The 21,764-nt window shown below is 42.3% G+C and overlaps 2 protein-coding genes across 3 annotated transcripts in view; one reads left to right on the forward strand and one right to left on the reverse strand.

Annotated features, from left to right (window-relative positions):
• Positions 1-6,739, forward strand: part of EPB41L2 (erythrocyte membrane protein band 4.1 like 2) — a 216,598-nt gene extending 209,859 nt beyond the window's left edge. For both annotated transcript variants that reach the window (XM_080806711.1, XM_080806712.1), the window contains one exon: positions 5,471-6,739. The gene's annotated coding sequence lies outside the window, so the exon portion shown is untranslated. The remainder of the gene's footprint in view (positions 1-5,470) is intronic.
• A 5,479-nt stretch (positions 6,740-12,218) lies between these two features.
• Positions 12,219-20,616, reverse strand: SMLR1 (small leucine rich protein 1). Its single transcript, XM_080807132.1, has 2 exons — positions 20,408-20,616; positions 12,219-13,068 (listed from the first exon to the last, which is right to left on the reverse strand). Exons 1-2 carry the CDS (start codon positions 20,532-20,534, stop codon positions 12,989-12,991), a joined length of 207 nt encoding a protein of 68 aa, XP_080663258.1. The 5' UTR covers positions 20,535-20,616; the 3' UTR covers positions 12,219-12,988.
• Positions 20,617-21,764: the final 1,148 nt, after the last annotated feature.

A 21,764-nucleotide genomic window follows, 5' to 3' on the forward strand; every position in this document is an offset into this window, starting at 1 on the left:
GCAAAATTATTTCCCTGAACTATTTGTTGAACAGGTGCTGTTTTTCATTTGGCCAAAAGGAAGAAAACACTAGATTTAATGTTTCCCTCTGAATTCAGCAGGCACACAAATCTGTGAGAAAAGGAAAGGAGGGTGATACATTAGGGATAGCAGATTCTACACAGGCAATTCCCAAACTTTGTTGTCTCAGGAACACTTTACCAATAAATAAAAATTATTGAAATTTACCAGATTATAAATGAAACAGAACAAATTAAAAATATTTATAAAAGTTCAAAATAATCAGTGAAAGAAGCCTATCAGAAAAGGCCACATGTACTGTGTGGTTACAATGATATGAAATCCTGCAAAAGGCAAAGTGATTGAGACAGATCACTGGTTGTCAGTGAGCTCCTTGGAAGAGTCTTTAAATACGGGGAAGCTATTGGGCCACCCGTGTCACTCAGTTGAGCAACTCCTGATTTTGGCTCAGGTCATGATCATGAGGTCATGGGATTGAGCCCCACATTGGGCTCTGTGCTCAGTGTGGAGTCTGAGGATTCTCTCTCTCCTCTCCTTCTGCCCCTCCCCTGGCTCACTTTTGCATGCACACCCACACGTGCCCTTTCCCTCTCAAATAAGATCTTTGAAAAAAAAAAAAAAAAGTATCGGGAAGTTATCAAGCTCATGGTGGCCAGAATACAGTCTCCCAAGATTCTAGTTTTCACCTGCATGGTTGAATTTTATCACTGGCCACAAGTTTATTGTCAGTTGTTCTCCTTGAGAGGACAGGCTCGCCTCATTGTCAAGAAAATGCCTGTCTAGTAGAATAACAGTTTGTCCATCAGTAATTCTCAAATAAAAAAGGTGTTTATGAAAAGGCAGCTTCTTCAATTCCCAGTTCGAGCGTTCCTTTCTTCTCTAGCCATCCATTGTACTTCTGTATGCAGCAGGAGTGTGCTGCGCCCATTCTCCATTTCATTACCCAGAATGTTAAAAAGACACGAACTCAGCGGTTGAGATGTAAGGCAGTAATTTTCTGTGTTTCATCCAGGACATCCTTAAATGAGGCTGGCTTGCCTTCTTTGTCCCTTGTTTCACTGAGAGTGTGTGGTGGCAACAAGTCCAGTGACTTCTGGTGCAATTTGGTGCCACCGTCTTGACCTGTGGCAAAATGCTAACAGGTGTGTTCCCCTTTGTTGTTGCACTATTGGTGAAAATGTCCATACCCCAAAAAGGGCAATTAGTATCTTAGTGTGGTTGTGAAATCTTTATTTCCTTTTTTTTCTTTTCTTTTCTTTAAAATGTAATAGCTTTGACTTCACAACCCCCTGAAAAAGAGTCTCTATGACCCTCAGGGTTGGCCGAGCACACTGAGAACCAGTGGTGCTACTAACACTGTAAAAATTGACTTGCCTGGGTTAACCAAATAGAAAAATTTTTAAAAGATTTTATTTGAGAGAGAGTGCATGCATGCATGCATGAGCAGCGGGAGGGGCAGAGAGAGAGAAGCAGTCTCCCCACTGAGCATGGAAGCCAGACAGGGCTCTGATCCCAGGACCCTGGGATCATGACCTGATCAGAAGGCAGATGCTTAACCCACTGAGCCACCCAGGCACCCCCCACCCCACACCCAATAGAAATTTATTCTACTTGCATTTTTGGCTCTAGGACTCCTGTCTTCCCATGGAAATTATGTAAAAAGTGAAAATCAAATGTGCATATTGGAGACCCAAGAAAGAAAGCTTCACATTAGGAATAACTGACATTCACACCCATAAACTCTTGTATTTAAAACTGAACACTTGAGTGCATGGATCTCATTTTTATTTAGGAAAGAGTTGGATTGTCTCTCGCATAAATTTTCATATTTTCAAGAACTCTGGCTATACTGCTGCCCTACGGGAATTGAATCTTAACTTAATCCAAAGACAAATGTTACGGTTTCTTGCATTAGTTTAATTATTTTTGGATGAAAGCCGTATTTTTGCATTTTTATTGAGACTCCCCTCTGGATAAGTGCTTTACCATTTACAGGCGGAATTTCTAGTGGCTTGGGTCAAGTGCTTTCTCATGAGTATACATTTGCAGTTTACTGAATCAGTTTCTGGAGAAGAGCGCGCTCAAGCTTGAGCCCCATGCTGGGAGCCCTCTGTCTCTGGAAACTCGGAAGCTCTGCTTTTCAAATGAAGTCATAGAACCTCTGTGCTTGAATGTGATTTCCCACTGCTCCTCAGGCACACTAAAATAAATCAGAGTGTTCCAGAACCTTCTGTGAGGGCTTAGGGCAAAGTGGGCAACAGGCACATGTCCTTGAGGAATTTAGATCTAGAGTGAAAGCTGGGAGTGGATGAGACCACCACGCTGAGCTATTCCCATATTGGCCAAAAGAGGGAGACAGAGGCTAGGGAACGGGGTTGTGGGAGTTAGAAATGTTCACTGACATTGTATGTAGTGTAGGGGGGTACTGATGGAAACAGTGGTTTGGGCTTCTGTTTTTGTTTACTTGACCAAAATTCTAATACCTAAGATGTAGTCCATATACTTCAAAGCTGTGATCTTATCCAAACTCCAGGTGAACATTATGATGTCATCCAAAGGAAAAGCCTAATAATACCTGTCCATTTGTAGTGACAAAAGAAAAAAAAAAAAAGTCCAGACTATTGTGAATATGAGGAGGAATTCAGGCTTTAAAAAAAAAAGTTTTTTTGCACTACCAGTGCGTAGACTTCAGTTTGATTGGAATGGGTGATAAATCATTATCTGTTTAAAAAAAAAAAAACCACAAATATGAAGGTTTTGGGATATTTATTTTTCTCACAGATACATGCCGGAACAGAAAAAATGTAAATGCCTGATGCTTGTGTACCAATGGCATTGGTGGTTCTTTTCTTTTCTCTGTTCCAGCTCAAAAGCCTAGATGTTTACTACTTGCAGGAATATATTTCTATATGTGTTTAAGTACAGAAAGCAGTCAGAAGAGAGGTGGATGGGTCAATTATAAACTTCCTATGATGAATTATTCCCTATTCATACAGGACATGAGGAATTGGGATGTTCTGAAATGCTGAATATCTAATTAGCTCAGAGTTATACTTGATTTACTGCTTCTTAAAGAACGAGGGAAAAAATGCACTTGAGAGAGGGAAAAAATGCGCTTAACATTAAAATTACAATAAATGTAATTTTCTTTCACTCTGAAAACTGTTTGGAATTCTAAGAGTGTGTTAAGGTTGTCATTTGTAATACTTATTACCAGAGGAGGAAATTGGTTTCTTTCTTTCTAGTGGTTTGATTGCAAATAAATGAAAGTAAATGACATTTGAGTTTACATGGGTAACTATGTCTTTTTCTCCACATATATTTCAATAAATGTTGAAGCTCTTTGAAATCAAGATCTCTCATTCAGTTCCTACACACTTCTAATTCCTGTTTACTTGTCTGCTAATGACTTGGAAACAAGTTTAATTTTAGCTTTCTTTTCTAAATTGAAATTTTTTATTTTTGGTGAAAACAGATTCAGTGAAATAATGTGACATGGAATCTAGAGGAAATGGAGAATAGGATCCTAACCTCATTCTTTCTGTGGGTTTCCAGGCATTGGTAACCTGAGAAGTTCCTTTTCTATAATAGAAGCTGGGCATAAGTGGCATCTCTGTTTAAGAACCTAGCAACCAGCCCACAAAGATCAAGAATAGATCTTGACTGATCTGTTCTGTGACTGAGGCCGCAGCTAACTCCCAAATCCAGTTTGATTGGTAGTTTTATCCATCCCTGATCACCATTCCCAAGTTTCTGTTCATAATTACTAACCTAAAAAGAGACGACTTTATCTTTTCTCCATTGATCCCCACCTTGCCCTGTGCCCGCCCCCACACCCCGCCTAGAATCAAGCAGAAGTCCTAATGAGTAACCAAATAGCCTAAAGCAGGCAACAGGTGAGAGACAATGAATTTGATTAATCAATCTGTCCTATATAATGAAGAGGCTAAAATAATATCTGTGATAAATCTCAGTGGTGGGGAGTTTTTCTGCGAAAACAAGACTTTTTATCTAACCAAAAGAATGTGCATTCTAATTGACTTTGGGGCCAGTGTCCCTTGGAAAGGACCTTAATTACCACTCTCCACTGTCTTCCGTCATCACCTACCATATGCCAAAACTAAGAAGTGAAAAATTACCTTCTCAAAACCCTTTTCTCTCTCTGGGGTGATGCACCATCTGTATTTTCTTTGTCTGCCTCCCTGTCCACTCCCATTTTAGTCCTCTCTCCCTCCCTCCCTCCCTCTGATTGTGGGCTCCTGCTGGGGTTCATGCCCCTCCTCTTTCCTTACACCTGTAAAGACTTAGTTCACCTATGAGTTTCACTCCTCCTCTGCACCAGACTGCAAATCCACATCCCTGGTCCTAAGACCTCACCTAGGCTTTACACCAGTCCTGAGGTCCCAGACTCCAAACCTGATCGCGCTTCCTGGTACTTTCTTGCTTGTCCCCACCCTCCAATTGTTCTCCTACAGGGTGCCTCCCCATCCACCCTTCCCCCTGGTTTCATTTAAGTCTGAGTCCTCATCACCTAGCCGTCCTACATGGCCCTCTTCTCTCTCTCCTCCCCACCCGTAGCCTCTTCATCAGACTGAAGCTGCAGCCCTGTTTTCAGAACATAAACCAGGCCATGTCAAGCCTTCCTCAAAACCCGCCTCCTCCTCTCCTGAGCTCGTCATGTGCCATGTGGGCTCGCTAACCCCTGGCTCTCTGACCTGTCTTCTGCCTCTTGCACTCTACCTTGGGATCACTGCAGTAAACTGACAGCTCATCTTTCATCTGAATGCTCTTTCTGACTTCAGTCCTTTTTTTTGTCTGTTCGATCACGTTTGTACTCCTCAGTCTGGTATTAAAGAGTAGACCTAATATTTTGTACCCAACCTTCCATTCCTCACCCTATTATTACTTCTCTCCAGTAATGCCCATTTCCTCACTATCCTGTCCTCCCTCATTCTTGCTCCCCACCCCCCGTACTCTGCATACCCCCACGGACACCTTGCGCTGTCTCACTTCCTGGCCTCTTGCCCCATTCTCTTCTCCTCACCTGCAGCCCCTTTTCTGTTCATTTCAAAGAAGTCAGAATGGACTTTGTTTTTCCTCCTTCCTTGAATCTAACGTTAAAGCCTACATTGGTTTCTCTATTTTGGACTGTTAATGTATGAGTTACTTCTGTTTTATAATTAACTCTGTGTGTGTGTTCCTATTTGCCAGTTTGTTTCTGGTGCTTGTCAGTTCTCCACATAGTGTAAGGCCCCCGGGGGTGGCATAGACTTTCCTGCTTGTCTTCTGGTCAACGTGCTATTGACTAGAAGAGTAAATAGAAGAGTAGAACGAGGCAGATGATAACTGTGGGTCATTTGATTTGGAATTGGATGGCACATTACTTACATTGTTTTGCAAGCCTCTGTCTTGGGAATATTTAAGTCTTTTTCTCTCTTTTTCCTCCTAGAAATTCCATTTTTTAAACAACGCTCAACTTTGTGAACCTGAAGAATTTTGATCATTCCAAGTCTTAATGCCACACCACTACTCCAGCGAATTTATACTACGACTGGTAACAATGACCAGAAGCCTGAAGAATTAAAATGCCAACAACCAAACCTTACCTTAACAGCTCTGGTCTATACTGTTCCCTCGCATTTTAATACATTATTTTGTTTTATAACCACTTCTAAATATTCTTGATTCTTTCTTCTTCTTCTTTCTTCTTTTTTTTTTTTTAATTAGGAAGTTTTGGTTTTGTTTCCTGTTTACTTTGTGTACAACTACCTGCATTTTATCACTCATTTCGATCAAATGATAGTGAACAAAGCCAGCCCCATGCTGGTAAGGTGCTGTTCACTTGAACAGGTGCTGTTGTGCGGAAAGGAAACTCTGTGACTAATTTCCATAGTGGCTTTCCTGCCTTCCAGATCCTTCCCACTGAATCCTTACCGTAAATATTTACGGAGTTTTCAGATTGCAGTAAATATACTATATGAGAAAATATTAATACAGATTAAAAGCATTTCTTACATCCTGAAAATTTTCTAATGTTTGAGAATTTCATCGGGGCTGTTTTTTATATTGAACCCTTTTTGACTTTCCAGTCCTCTGACTTTCCCCTGAAAGTCAGAGATGCTCCCGACTGGACAATTACAAAGAAGCTCACTGACCACGCACTGTGTTTCGAGACCCTGTCGTGCCACAGTGCCAACACTTCTCAGACACATGCTCTTCGGCAGCATTCCAGAACCCGGAGGGAGTAAAAAGAGAAACTACCGTTTCTTCCCTTCTACTAAAAATTCAGGCAGCTTAAAACCTTAGTGCTTTCTTTCTTAACATGTCCAAATTTCAAGACTTTCCATTATTTGACCCCTTTGTGTAGCACACTTGCTTTGTATTAAACCTCCTTGTGTACTTGTAAAACTGACCTTTTGTTATCGAGCAGGTGTATCTCTTTCAGATATAGTTGGATGATTCACGCAGGTTTGAGGACACTGGGGAGAGGAGCAGGGGCTGCGGTGGTGTTTTTGGTGGTTGTAAGGAAGCGAAACCACTTACAGCCAACACTGGAGACCTGATAGGGGCCTATTAACGGTATTGAACATGTTTTCCTTTGCTTTTGACCCTATGTATAGTTCTGATGCCAGATTAGATTTATAGCAGCTTCAAGTTGTATTAAATGATATTTTGCTCTCTGTAATACTGTTATAAAATAAAGTTTGTTTATTCTCTAAACTTGCCGCTTCTCTTTGTTGCAAAGGTTTAAAAAATAAACTGGACTGATCTTTTCAGGCAAAAGTCTTACTATATGGTGAAATGCAGCATTTTTTAGAACCTGTTGCTCCAACCTTTTTTAATTTGCAGCTGCCACCCGCATCACCGATGCAAAATGGCTAAGGCAGCGCTGAAGGTTCAGACGTCCGTTGTTCGGAGTGCTGGACTCCTCCTGCCTGGGTACACGGTCCACCGCCGCCTTGCAGATTCTCCAAGGGAAAATCCCGCTTGTTTTCTTTGTGTATGTTTTGTTTTTGTTTTCAGAAAATATTTTCGTTCCACCACCTGAACCCTCCTCTGCTTCAGGTTTTGCTCTACTGTCCGGTGGGCCTCAGTGTATGAAACAGAATGGGTTCTGCCAAGGGGCCGCGTCCGTGTCTAGTCGGGGTGTTTCATTATGAAACTTCTGCCCAGACACCTCGGATTAAGTGCTCCATTTTCTTCTATACATTGAAAGCATTACACACAGCAAATGACCAACAGGGTCTATTCTGTTTTAAAATGTTACATAGAGGGGCACCTGGGTGGCTCAGTTGTTAAGCATCTGCCTTCGGCTCAGGTCATGATCCCGGAGTCCTGGGATCGAGCCCCACATGGGGCTCCCTGCTCAGTGGGAAGCCTGCTTCTGTTCCCACTCCCCCTGCTTGTATTCTCTCTCTCTCTCAAATAAATAAAATCTTTTAAAAAAATAAAAATAAAAAAATAAAATGTTACATAGAATTCCTCGAGTCATTTAAAGTGAGCGTGTTAAATCCAACGTACATGACTGTCTTCTTTGGGATCTGTCCCCACTGAATTTTCTCTCACCTTGTAAAAGGTCTTTCTCACTTCCTGCAGAAGTATTACAAAAACCACTCCTCTCTGGAGAAGCGGATCTCAGCAAGCCGAGCCTTAGTGACATTAGGGAGCCAAATGTGGCTCTGTGAATCTATTTCTCATCAGAAAGCTCGTATGGATAGTGTTCATATTTAAAGCAGAAGTTGGACTTACTAAGAGTTCTTTGCGAACCAGATCTGCCCATCCTTCCGGTGATAATGGTCCTGATAAGAAGTGTCCATGGCAACTCCCAGTGAATAGGAAATGCTGTGTTTGATTTGGGCTCAGTTTCATTCGGCTGAGATAGCAAGGACAGGGCTTGGGGTCCTGGAGGCACCTGGAGCATGGGGGGCTTAGGACCCAAAGAGCAGCTGGGCACCATGTAGATAAGTGATGTCGTGTGTAGCTGCAGCTGCAGAACTGCCATTCTAAATATTTTGTAGTTCTTAGAAAGTATTTCCCAGGATATTACCTGGTCTATAAAGTGAGCTTTCAGAACCTCAAATGATAGAATAAGAAAGTAGGTCAACAGTGTTCACCGAGATGAGAGACGTCTGAGTGTAATTATTTATCTTAAAAGCCATACAATTTCAGGGTGATAAGTAAAAATTCCTTTTGCCTGCATAGGGGTTTTTATAGGTAACATTTTACGTAAGCTTTATAAGCAGTCCTGTGTGGGATGCGGGGAACATCGGTGCGTTTTCCGCAGGCGAGAGCTGGATAAAAAATAAGGTTATTTTAAAAATATGTAGAGTTGGTAGATGTTTGGTATTTGACCATCATGAGTGGCTTCTGTTTTATGATACATTGTACTTGCATTATTCATTGCATAGACCCACAGTTCGTGGAATGCCTATCACCAAGACTCCAGCAATGACGCAGACTGTGGCCACAACGACTGCCCAACATGGACAAGTATCCCCCTTATTCGTGCACAAAGTTGTTCGATATCTGAACACATAATTGAGAATTCAATTATAGGTAGGGAGGAGTGAGTTGTGGTTCAGATGAAACAAGATTGGCCATTAGTGGATAATTGCTAAAGCCAGGTGATGGTAAATAAGGGTTTATTATATCATCCTGTTAAAATAGTCCCTAATAAATGTTAAAAAAAATACCCTAAAGCCCCATAATTTTTATTTTTTTAAGTCCTTCCTCCATGTATTGTTAGAGAAGAATACATCGTTCTTCATTGCATGGTGCTCTGGTCAGTTTCCACCTGTTTTCTGTGCTTGCACGAGAGACTGGGACACTGAACTGTTACTGCTGAGACAGTGACGGGAGGGAAGGTACCTTGATGAGTTTTACAGAAGCCAGCCTGGACTCGGATGGATCCCTGCATGCACCCATTCATGCGTCTGCTGGGATAAGGCTATGATATAGCACCCGCTCCAGAAGATAACACGGCCAGCTGGCAAATCCGAGATGCTGCTCTCCTGACCCTTGGCCCCAGGGCCAAAAACACTGACCCCGTGTACAGCTGCGGTGCTAGATTAGATTTATAGCAGCCTCAGGTTGTATAAAGTGATACTTTGCTTCGAATACAAAGGCCTCAGAGACCTGCAGATGGACCTTGGAATCCCTGACTCAGAGTGAACTAAACCATGTGACTTTAGTGAAGGCACTTAAATCTCTCTTAAAGTGAGGGTACTTCTACGTCCCAGTGCAGGGATATTCTGATAAACGTGTACAATGCCTAGCGGAGCTCCTAGCCCAATAATCCCCTTCCAACATGGCAAGCATTGTGAGGGGTAACCCCACTGTGCACGAGGTGATCCACCCCTGGCAAATGTGTGGAAGATCATTGTCATTCTGAGCTGTGTTGAGGGCTTTCCTTAGTAGAATTCTGTGCTATTCTAGGGTTACTTGGGAAGTCTGTTGAGAAGATTTTGGCTTTGAGTGTATGTAGACCTTACTTCCCCGAGAGCCCCACAGTGTCAGGGACGTCTTAGGGTCTACTCATGGTCTACCCCGTGGAGGTAGCACAGATACTTGGAGACTCTGACTGCAGGCTTCCTAACCACAGACTCTTGGATGGATTTCAAGGGTCTGAACTTGCCCCCAAATATATGCAAAATTGTGGGTGTGCGCATGTTTCTTAAGAATAAATTCCTGGTTTTCATCAAGTTCTCAAAAGGTTTCTTTATTATCTAAATAAAAGTTAGGAACTTCTGCTCTTAATAATCTGGGTTTGGGAATGTTGGTTTTGGGTTTTGGAGGGGAGGGGGATGGGGGGTTGAGTGAGCCTGGTGGTGGGTATTAAGGAGGGCACATATTGCATGGAGCACTGGGTGTGGTGCATAAACAATGAATTTTGGAACACTGAAAAAAATAAAATAAAAAAAAACACAGTGGAAGGAATTTTTAAATTTCCAATCTGTTTGATGGTAAGTATAAATAAAATATTTTGAATGCATGTTTTCTGTTCTGTTGTTTGTCACTCATTTGCCAGGGTAATTATCATTGTGTAAATTCTGATAAACTCAGAGGTCTCTTCGGATTAGTACACTAATTATGAAGTCAGGAAGCAAGAATCTCCAAAGAGTATTTGTTCTAAAAATTGTGTTTCTAAACAAGTTAGAAAGTTAATTTCCAGAATGTGCTTTAACAGTTATGAATTCTGATTTCTGAAACAAAACATTGCCAAGAAGCTTAAAATTTCAAGGAAAAGTTGTTTTTGGTGTATGGGAGTATTTATTTGTTCTTGATTTTCTAATTGCTAGTAAATTCTAGAAAATACTAGAGGCTATTACCTGGTTGAATTAATTACAAGTTTCCTTTTTAAGGGTTCTGAGTAACATTGCTGGGTGGAACATACTGTGTGCCCTTCCTAGTCTCATTTTCTGTTTGGTCAACTTGTATAGGTCCACGATGTAGAGGAACCGTCATGGCTTGGCAGTTTCCCAGCACTTGATGAGAGAGGTGGGAAGTTAGTATTAACCACTGTATTTAGCTCTGTTAAAAAAAAAAAATATATATATGTGTGTGTGTGTGTGTGTGTGTGTGTGTGTGTGTGTGTGTGTATATATATATATATATATATATATATATATATGGGGCCCCTGGGTCGTTCAGAGGTTAGGCATCTGCCTTTGGCTCAGGTCATGATCCCAGGGTCCTGGAATTGAGCCCCGCATCGGGCTCCCTGCTCAGTGGGGAGCCTGCTTCTCCCTTTCCCACTCCCCCTGCTTGTGTTCCCTCTCTCCCTGTGTCTGTCTCTGTCAAATAAATAAATAAATCTTTAAAAAATATATATATATATTCCCCCCCCTTTGGTGAATTTTCACTGAATATCTGGCAACATAACAAGAGCATTATTTTATTGACGGTCTCAATGTTATATTGACGGTGGGGAAGAGTTGGGAATTCTTTCAGTACTAGAACATTAGAAGTAAGATGAGGAGCCATTTTGAGACGCTGTGGGGTTGTGCATGCTTTTGGGGCGCTGGGCTTTGGAGTACGGGACGGAGCAGAATAGAGGCCAGCGTAAGGAGACTGCAGCTGGTCTAGGTGGCAGGAGCAGTGCAGAGGAGCTGAAGCAACCCAAGCCGGAAGAAGATCTTCCCCTGGGCTGTGAGGGTCCGAAGAGCAAGTGTAGCTGACAGAGCTTTGGGAAGGATTTGACAGATTGAGTAGCTCTGCCTTCAAGCAGATAGCATGGCCTTTCCATGGGAAAACATGTTTCTGTTTCTCTCTACATACAAAAACTATGAATCCGCTCAGGATTTCATTGGAAATTATTCTCAACAGCAACAAAAGAAAGGGATCTTGCTTTGAACTCCTTGGTTATGCTTATCGCTGCACATGTATGTGGAGCTCGTCTGTTATCACCGTAGCTGGGACGCATTTTCCCTGGGCAGGAAGAGACGGTGGACTGGCCTCCACCAGAACCAAAAGCCAGGCTCCCGTCTTTCCAGAAGAAGGTGGAGCCAACCCTGGTGGCCAGCTGGGAAGACGATGCATCCTTTCACGCCTTCTGTTAAAGAAAGCATTTTTACACAAGCTGATTTCCATCCGGGGCTAAAAAGAGATCCCTCCCAGAACTGATAGAATATTATTATTCCTTCCATATGGCACGAACGCTGTTATTTTAAATTACCTCCGTCTGAAAGCCCCAGCAGACAGTTCCACTGTAATCAAATGCAATAAAACACAGAATGAGTGTCTTCAAACACTGAGTTTTCCATGAGACAAGAAGGGCAAATGGAGACTAATGACTCTGGATGCATGTGAAGAGTTTGGAGTGGGGAGAGAGGTAGCTAAGAAAATACCCAGCACCAGTGGTGCGTTCTTGCTTTTGGTCATTCGCACAATCTTTTGTTAAGATTATGGATCACTACAGAAGTTGGTACATTTCTTACAGGTGACCAAACTCAGTATTTTATAAAGTTAATCACGCTAATAGCCTGTTAGATTCACACGCAAAGACTGGAATATCATCAGACTCCCGCTTAGGACACGGGAAGCATCTTTTGTTGGTCTTAACTAGAACTGTGGAGAGCACTAGAGTACTCAATCTATTTTAATGACCGCTTTGAATTAAGTGTTTCTTTTTGGTTATCTATGTTGGCTCCTTGGGGCTCCCCCAGAAAAAAGAATTCTGCTAGCGAAATGTTGACTTCTTTCTTTCTTTAGAAATAGCTCCCTGATGTTTTGGTTTTAGAGGCAAATGCTTGAGCTACTCTCTGTACGAGTTACATGACCATCCTGTTCTTCCCTTTGCCCACCAGCAAATTGCCAGTATTTCCAAGCCATTTCTTGCTGAAAGCTGCCTTCATCGGTATGGAGAGACTCCACTTGTTTTGTGGGTCATCACAAAGGTGATGTGATTTGTGGAGGCAGCTGGAAAAGGGAGAGTAGCAAATCCAGGGCCGGAAGTGACGCCTGGAAGGACGCCATTTAAGAGTTGTGGTGCGGCAGGTGGAGGAAGTGGGAATACTCTCGAAGAGGGAACCCGCAGAGGCCTCAAAGCACTCGTCATTTGCTAACGTTTGCTCTCTACCAGAGCTGCTTCACCTATAAAATCAGAATAATGTATGCTTCCGTGGGATTATGTAATAAGGATACTTGAGTTTTATTTAAAAAATAGTGTCCTTCAGAACAGACAGAGTCTTATAAAAGTTAAAAAGATGCCAAGTGTCCAGTCCGTACTGCAAATCCAAGAAAATCTTGTATTCTTGGTGCTCTCCGACGAACTGCTCTTTAACGGAGTCTTGTAGACGTCTCCCAGGGTAACAGCTGCCACTTTGCAAAGTGGTTCGGAACAAGCTTTTTAGTACTCTATTTGTGCTGTTGTTCGAGTTTATGAACTTGTCTTAGGAGCTAAGCCATTGACCGTTGCTCTCTACCCAGTAGAAATTTGCTGCGCTTTAGCCATGGATCAGTCCCCAAGTCACGTTCTTTTCTTCCTCTGGTACAGGCCAGCCTTGTGTTTGTGCTGGTGCTGGGGGGTCTGCGACAGTTCTTCGTTTACTGAAAGGAAAATTATCAGTTAATAATTTGGAGGCAGCGGAGTGCCTGCCCTGGATCATGGACGACTCATGTGTGGGTGTTGGCCAGCGTTTCTAGAAGTTTCTCAAGGCCGGGTCCCCAGAGCAAGGTCTGTTGCAGGGTCTCAGCTCCCTCCCCAACAACTTCCAACAGAAATGTAAATGCTTATTGTGAAAGAATGGCCTCGACTGTAGTGGGCAAAGTACTGCTGTAATCCTTGTTATGTGCTAAGGATATTTAATATTCAGCAGATTAAGTGCTGATTGAATGTATTTGGACTCCCTCATTCAATAAGCATCCATAAAGCAAGTCTGTAGGCCGGGGGCTGGGGATGTGAAAATGAGTAAGACAGAGTTTCTGTCTCTGACCCTGCCCCAAAATGTGTTGGGCATTTAGTCTTTAGATATGCCAAATTGGTCTTCTCCCTTTTACCTTTTGACATCCTTTACTGAAAACTCTCAGTTTCAACTTTTTACCACCTGCACATTCCTTAACCCCTTAAAACATGACTACAGTTAAAGCTACTCTACTGAACTATTGAAACGCATCAGCGATATCCTAATTACAAAATCTGGTGGCATTTTCCAGCTGCCAACTTCCTTCCCTGTAGCATTTGACATAAGCCCACCACACACCAGCTATTTTCCTCCTTTTGGCTTTTATTATGCACCATCATTCTGTGTCTTCTTATCTGCTCCTGTGGCTTCCATTGTTACCTCATTGGCAATAACATATATGATATTTAGCCCTGAGATTTCTCTTGAGATCCCCACAAGTATCCCTTGGGGTCTGGGATCTTCCTGATATGGCAAAAAAAAAAAATTATATATATACACACACACACACACACATATATATACACACATACATACATACATACATATATGTATGTGTGTATATATAGGTATGTATATATATACACATATATACATATATACACATATATATGTATGTATTGTGTGTGTATATATGTATGTGTATATATAGATACATACATATATGTGTGTGTGTGTGTGTATATATATATATATATCCCTTCCTGACCACCACCAACACACACCACTGAAGCTGCTTTTACTCTTACCAGTTTTCTTTTCAGAATTATAATTATTCGGATTATCCAAAGCCAGAGACCAGGAGTTTATAATCTTATGTAACACATGTTTATAGACTTGAGCCTGAAAATCTTCCCTTTGGCTCCTGTATCGAATCTAAGCAATTTACCCCTTGCCAGACACTTTATATGCCATGTGCCCCAGGACAAATGCACTCTTCTTGACCTGAGTTCTAGGCCTCCATGATGGCTTGCCATCATAGTCAGGAGGTGTTACGTATGCATTGGATGGTGACCGGCCATAGGCTGCATGAGCCTCAAGATATAATAGCTAATATTTATTGAGTACTTACTATGTGCCAGACACCGTGTGAATCCCTTTGCATGTCTTATCACATTTAATTCTCGCAATGGCATTATGCTGTAGTCATCCTTGTTAGTCTTACTTTACAGATGAGCAAACTGAGGCAGGGAGTAATCACGAGGAAGCGACTTGCCTACGATCCCCAAAAGAGACGGATCCAGGTTTCCATCCCATGCTGTCTGATTCCAGAGCCCACACTCTCAACCAGTCAGTTACACTGCCTGTCCATTAGATTATTGCTTGTTCCAGGTGTTGCTTGAGGTGGCCCCTGGCTTAGACACTAAACTTGAAACGTGAGTAGTTTCTGTTCTTAATTACTGAACTTCTGTTCTTAATTACTGAAGACTAACTACATGACAAGTGCTTTGAATGAGGAACCAGAATACAAACCGTAGAACTGAAAATTGGTGACCTGAGTAATGGGATCAAAGGAAGAGCACTGTAGGAGCAGAGAACCCGAGTAGAGAGACCAAGAGGAAGCTCATCAATCCACAAGGAGTTCGCTCTCCAGTCCACGGTATCTGGTGTGAGGTACAATGCAGAGAACAAGAGCAGGAATTCACCCGTCGCCTGAAACAGCGTGCGGCCTGGCCATCATTTTACCTCATCAGTCTATTAAGGAGCGTGTTGAGAGGTACTAGACAGGTGAGACTGGCGGTGGCCCTGAAAACACCTGAGTTCATTATGGTGGACATTCTGCAGGCATCAAAGTTCTCCTGTTGGGCCGCAGGTGAAGAAATGCAGCCTCTTTGACTCAGGGTGACCTCTTTATGCTGAGGAATCACCAGCAGAAATAACTACTCCTGTTACATAAAGAGATGAAATCCTCTCAAAACTTTTCTAAAATCCTTGCCTTGTTTAAAATTCTCCCACAGTTGCCTTCCATGTTTGTGGTAAGTTTGTTTGCCTTGGCCGAAAAGATTCATCCGTTCAACAGATATCTGTTGAACATGTCGTCTGTGTTCAATACTGTTTGATACTGTGTTCAATACTCCAGGAGTTGTGTGTTGGCTAATTTAGGAGCTGGTGGGCCAGGGTTCAATTCCTGTCTCTACCACTTTCTAGGTGAGTGATTTGGACAATTTACTTAATTATTACAGGATAATTTTAATAGTAGCTGTTATTATAATGATAAAACATGGCTTCTTGGAATTTATAAGTTACCAGGGATAATAATAACTACTAGTTTTTGGAATAGGCATTGTTAACCTTGTATGTATTACCTCATATAAACCCCACACCAACCTTCCAGCTATTTCCTGCTATTATTCTATTTTAAAGATGAAGAAACTGAACGTTAAGAGGTTCGGTGGCCATTGTGACATCAAGAATTCAAACCACGTTTGGTTTGATTCTGTGGTCTGAAAGCTCTTAACAATTTCACTCTACTAACCCTTACATTAATCTGATTTTTTCCAAACACTTATCTTTTTCCCTTTTGACTGCTGATTACCAAAACATATATATGAAGTTCGGTAAAAGATGTCTAGCCACCTGCACATTTTCCAGACTTGAGATGTTTGTTTTAGAATGTAAGTTGCTGGATCTAACCCCATACAAAAACTTTCAGGCATTCAATAGACATCAAAAACAAACAAACAAAAAATGATTATTTGGGCAGTGTTGATTATTTAGAGAGCAATTTGTCCTTGATCAGCATGATGGTATTTGGGGGGCAAAGAATAATACTGGAAGTAGAGGTTTAGGAATCTCAGGAGTTGGGGAGATGAGATAATCAAAACTTCTACTCTAGCAGGTATGAAATGTCCATGGGAGTGGTTGATGAAGGGTTTCACTGATGGAAGGTTCAAGATTCAGACCTCCACCTGAAGAGCTGCTCCTCAAGGCAATTGACCGAGATTGAAGATCTCTAGCATTCTGCATAGAGAATTTTCTTTCTTCCTTTGTGAGAAAATTGATGTTGTCTACATACTAATTAAATTTACATGCACCATTACCTCCCAAGGCTTCAAGTGTAGGGATTAATGTTGAGTGATTACAATACCTCCACATGCTTTCCATCACATCTTAAAATGCCTCTCTTGGCTGATGGACTAGGATGTATGGGCCAGGCAAACTAATTTTCTGTTTCAGAATGTCGGACTCTGGGGTTCTGTGAACACACCAGTTAATCTGTCAATGTCCCTTTCTTTACAGGCACAAAATAGGAATGATTACACTTGCCATAACCCCGGTTGGAAGATTAATGACATGACATTTGACCATCTGGTTACAGTTTTTCAATGAGAGCTGCTAAATAAAGATACAAACTGGTCATATTTTATTTGGGTCCTTGTGATCTCAATTGCCCTCAAACTATAGAAAAGATATTACTATTTACACGTAGGCAAACAGCTACAGAAAGAGCTACCTTTAAAAAGTGTTCTTAAAGCTTTTTTTTTTTTTTTTTAAAGGAAAATTTGGAAATACAGGGAACAGACCCACAGAAAAATGAAAATATGTTTAGGCTAAGGTTGTCTGCTAACAGTGGAAAATGTAATCAGGAATTATTCCAGAAAAGGATGCACAGTTCCCACTGGGGAGAAGAGGGAAAGATAAGCAAAGCTCGGCTGGAATAGAAAATTCTGGAGAGAGAGGCACAATGCAGGGTGTCCCTCAGCAGCTATCTTGGCCAGGTACCTACAAGGAATAAGTGACCAGGGCCTTTACTAGTCTCACCCCACCACCCTTGGGATCCAGTCTCAACTGAATGAAAACTGACAAGAGAGAAGCCTGCTTTGGGCCAGTCAGCAGGACAGTGCTCTCTTGGTATCCTGCAGATGGTTCCTTGGCAAGCTGCTGGCAACAGTGTACTGACAGTCATTAGTACTCCTTCCAACAATAAGCCTCAGATGGGACCCCTGCCACATTAAGTGACTGATGCAGGGAGATTTGCTGACTTCTTCCATCTCCTCCCTCACCCCTCCTGTGCTCCTCACATGTAGCCCGGAAGCTCCAGGCACACTTCAGTAAGAGCCAACAAAAGGGGACCACAGAGAAGAGCCACAGAAAGTGGAGGCTCATTACATCATTGTGGGGGCCTCTTCACTGTTTGGAGGGTTCTGCTTCTAGTGGGAGTTCTTTGCTCCAGCACTGGGACAAGACTTAGGGAGAAGGGCAGGTCATTCTTCAGGCCGTTGATCCGACCTGTAAAGGAGGCCAGAACCAGAGAGATTTGCAATGTCTCTCCTCCAAATTCCAAAAGTTTCACCAGATGCCTTTTGTGGTTTTATGGATCTGGGATTGTTCTCTCCATTCTGAAAGCCCATAGTAACAATCTGTTCCAGAATCTAGGACAATCCCTGGTATATGGTAGCTTCTCAAATATGTGTTGCATAAATGCACGAGAACTCTTCCTACCCAGCAGTATGGTGCCCATTTGGAAGGAGCCTCAGAGTTGGTAAAAGGACTCTACCTTAGGGGACCTTGTTGTTGCACAACGTGGAGGCTTTGATTTCTAGACAACTTACATGGGCAGAGATGTATCAAAGAATGAGGGTGTCACTGTGCAATGATCCTAGTGCTCACACTGAGCATGTCCTTGGGGCCTGGCACTGTGTGCACACATTGCCTGCATTTTGTCCAGCATCAGCCCCCTTTGCTGCTGGGCCACACTGTCAAGGGCAGGCTTCCTTCTCCAGGGCCTTCTGAAGGAATGTGATTGACATCTATACCTCATAATTATCTCCATTATCTAAATAAGCAAAATACCGTAGACCCATTTAATTTTAATTTTTGCAGATTATAGACGTTTTCCCCCAGAAGTCATCCAGGGATAAGTAAGGCTGTAAAACCAAGATTCATCCTTTTTTGAAGAAGAGTCTGTCCCAAATACCATTTGTCTTGCTGAACCATCTGACCTATAGCAAATGATAAGTAGAGGCCAATAAGAGACTTTGGAATCCATGAGGCTATCTTGGTCTGTTGCTTGCCTCATTTAAGGCTTGATCCATTTTTGAGATACTAAACATTTATCTACCCAAAAAGGCAGCCAGAGATGAAACTTGGGAGTGACATGAATGATTCAAGTCTCTGACTGTGACATCAGCATCCTGTCACTGCTCCATAAGGTACCCAGTGTCACTGGGGGCCTGGGATGCCTGTGAATGACAACGGCCATTGCAACAGCTTTAAAAGACTTTCAAAATGGAAATGTTTGCAATGGCTGGGCATTCAACCAGTTTGGAAGGTTAAAACCCCAAAGTTAGGATTTTGGGGATTTCTAATTTTCTATTCTTTTTTCAGAGGCTTTTTTCCAGAGCTCAGTGTTAATGAATGGGTAGGTGGCAGAATATCCAGTAGGCTGGTCTTAAGGCCATGGAGGATAAACTAACTTAATAAAGGAAAGGATTTATCACATGAAATGCTGTACAGCAAGACAGAATACAGCTGGGTCATTCAACAAGAGGGTTGTTCATAAAAATGAGACCAAAAAATGACAGGCTGGGGGATATTTCAGTATGTTATGATTGGAAACTTGTGATTCTATAATGTGCTCTATAATGTCCTCTAGAATTTATGTTCTAAATCTCATCTTAGAAATATCCCCAGGGCGCGCCTGGGTGGCTCAGTGGGTTAAAGCCTTTGCCTTCAGCTCAGGTCAAGATCTCAGGGTCCTGGGATCGAGCCCTGCATCAGGCTCCCTGCTCAGCAGTTAGCCTGCTTCCCCCCCCCACCCCGCACCCCGCCTGCCTCTCTGCCTACTTGTGATCTCTGTCTGTCAAATAAAATCTTAAAAAAAAAAAAAAAAAAATCCCCAGGGCACCTGGATGGCTCAGTCAGTTAAGCATCTGACTCTTGATTTTGATTCAGGTCATGATCTCAGGGTTGTGAGATCGAGCCTTGCGTCAGGCTTTACATTGGGTGCAGAGCCTACTTAAGATTTTGTCACCCTCTCCCTTCACCCCTCCCCCCCATAAAAAGAAAATATCCCCAGTTGTACTTCTACTTGATTTTAGGTCATATGAGATGGCATTCTTCATTCAGGATTCTGAAAATGTTTTATAGAATGGCATTCATAAAGGCATTGCCTGGACTTGGCAAGTTTTTGTGGGAGAGGAATGATTTTCAAATTTATTTTTATAGTGCTTTAATATGACACCATCCAACTTAAATAGTACTGGTTTTTGTTGCTATTGCTAAAATAAATATTAACCTCTATGATATTAATTTAATGTTTGCTGGGCACATTATTAACATTTAGTCTATGAAGTCACAGTTCAGTTTCATTAATTTAATTATAGCAGGATAAACAGTCTCAGTCCAGGACCCAACTGCCTATGTCTGAATCACTTTGAGGTCCTGAGGTTTTTTTGTTTGTTTGTTTGTTTTGTTTTGTTTTTCCTTAAGACTATAGTCTCATGAAAAGCTTACACCAAGCCCTCAACTATCTGTTAGGGCTTGACATTTGCCAAACAGTGTAATAACACAATGTTTGGCACATTTTCTTAATCAAAGTTCCGTGGGTGAGAGAGAAGTGTGTGTGCACACACTCACGTCACAAGCACAGAGGTGTCTGTCAGGGAGAGAAGGCAGACCATGATATGTGTTTTAACATTTGTGGAATATATTGCCCTGTCAGAGAGAGAGAAAAGCAATCATAGGTCAGAATCACTGATTCACAGTTCAACTGTCCGGGGCAGGGTGGGGGAGGGGCTGCAGTTAGGGAGTCCTTACCGCAGATCGGCAGAGCCTCGCTCAGGATCCGCACTGCTGAAAGGATCACACTGCCTGTTCACCAATGAAGAGATCCGAAGAGAGCGCTTGGTGGCAAGTACCCACAGGTCACAACCAGGTATTGCCCCAGACCCCCCGCCAGAAACACTGACCGTGCATTGGCTTTTTGCGAACATGTTCCTTGGGAAAGGACTTCAAGCCACTGCCTGGTGTGGCTTCACACTTACCCTCCATCAGTTTGATCCTGAAGTAGGCGATGAGAAGGAACAGCAGCAGAGCCACGGGTAGGAAGACTCCAGCGACCAGGAACACCCCAGGGAGCTCCCTCATGAATGCCAACATCACAGGGGTCATTGCCAATCACCTGGACCCCAGGGGCCAGTGGGTTCACCCTCAGGATGAGGGGAGCTTTGCTCAGAGTCTGTACTTGTTTCGTTCTGGGGCTCTGGCCTTTGCTCAGCCCATCTCAGTGGAAATCTTGTGGACTTTGCTCTATTTCAACAGCCTGGTGAATCTGACAGGAGTGCTGGCAGGTTATTCTGTAACTCAGCTACGAAGTGTAGAAGAATTGTAATGTGATTCCCCCAAACCATTCCAGAGAGAAGCATTTATCTGGCAGGGCTGGGAATGACACCAGGAGGACTAGATTTCTTTGTATTCAGTTTATCTGGGATGAAAAGTACCTGACTCCAAGCAAAATTCGTTGTTGTAGATATTTATATATTCCCAGACATGGGAAGAATTTTTCCTACATTTTCTAAATTTCAGAATTGAAAATTACTTAGTAGCCATGTTCATGTACCTATGAGCCTGTGTCTAGAAAAAGTCAATTTTCCTTCATATGTAGTTGATATAAATAATATCTAGGAAGGAGGAGTAATATTCTTTCCAAATGTAAAAACTCTTCCTAGTATGTCCTCCTCTGAATTACTTTTCTGAGAGGTGCACTGGTATATTTATTTATTCAACAAATGTTTAATTCTACTAGAACCTAACCCCTTGGCTAGACGCTGGCTGTACGAAGAATAGTAAGTCATGGCCCCTGCTTTCTGAGAGTAGAAATAGACACCGAAGGAGGTAATGGCTGCAGTGTTGATAGTGATGGCAATGATATTTTATAGCCCCTCTTCCTTCTCCCCTTGAAGCATCAGTTTTTGCTCACTGCTTTAGTAGTTTATACCCTTAGTTATCTTTTGCTTACACGTTTCTCTGGGTCCACAATTAATAGTAGAAGGTGGGCCCTGAATGCTAGTGTTGTGGTTTGTGTGATAACTACAGAGTTTCTGGAAAAAGAAAGGGCAGTAAATCATTTTGATACTGATCTATTGACTAAGTTGAGTTGCCACTGACTGCTTTAGTTAAAAAAAAAGTTCAGAGATACTGGTCTACTAAACTAAAAGCAATGGAAAGAATCATTTCCATAATGAAAGACTCTCCTGAAGAATTTGCGAAATCTGGAGGGGAAATTGACAGCCATTTTCTTGGGTTGATGTTATAACCTCTTTTCATATTCTAACCCTGTCCCCATCCCCACTTGGCAGCTGCCTGGGTGAGTGGCTGGCAGATTCTATCAAGTGTGTGCAC

The sequence above is a fragment of the Martes martes genome (assembly GCF_963455335.1).
Source record: "Martes martes genome assembly, chromosome: 6".
NCBI classification, from domain to species: domain Eukaryota; kingdom Metazoa; phylum Chordata; class Mammalia; order Carnivora; family Mustelidae; genus Martes; species Martes martes.

Excerpts from the sequence above, each read along its gene's own strand:
- SMLR1 (XM_080807132.1), bottom strand. The coding sequence starts at position 20,534 with ATGACCCCTGTGATGTTGGCATTCATGAGGGAGCTCCCTGGGGTGTTC. Across the intron at positions 13,069-20,407 it reads CAGGATCAAACTGATGGAGG|TAAACGAAGAACTGTCGCAG; the intron begins GTAAGTGTGAAG and ends TTTTCCTTTCAG.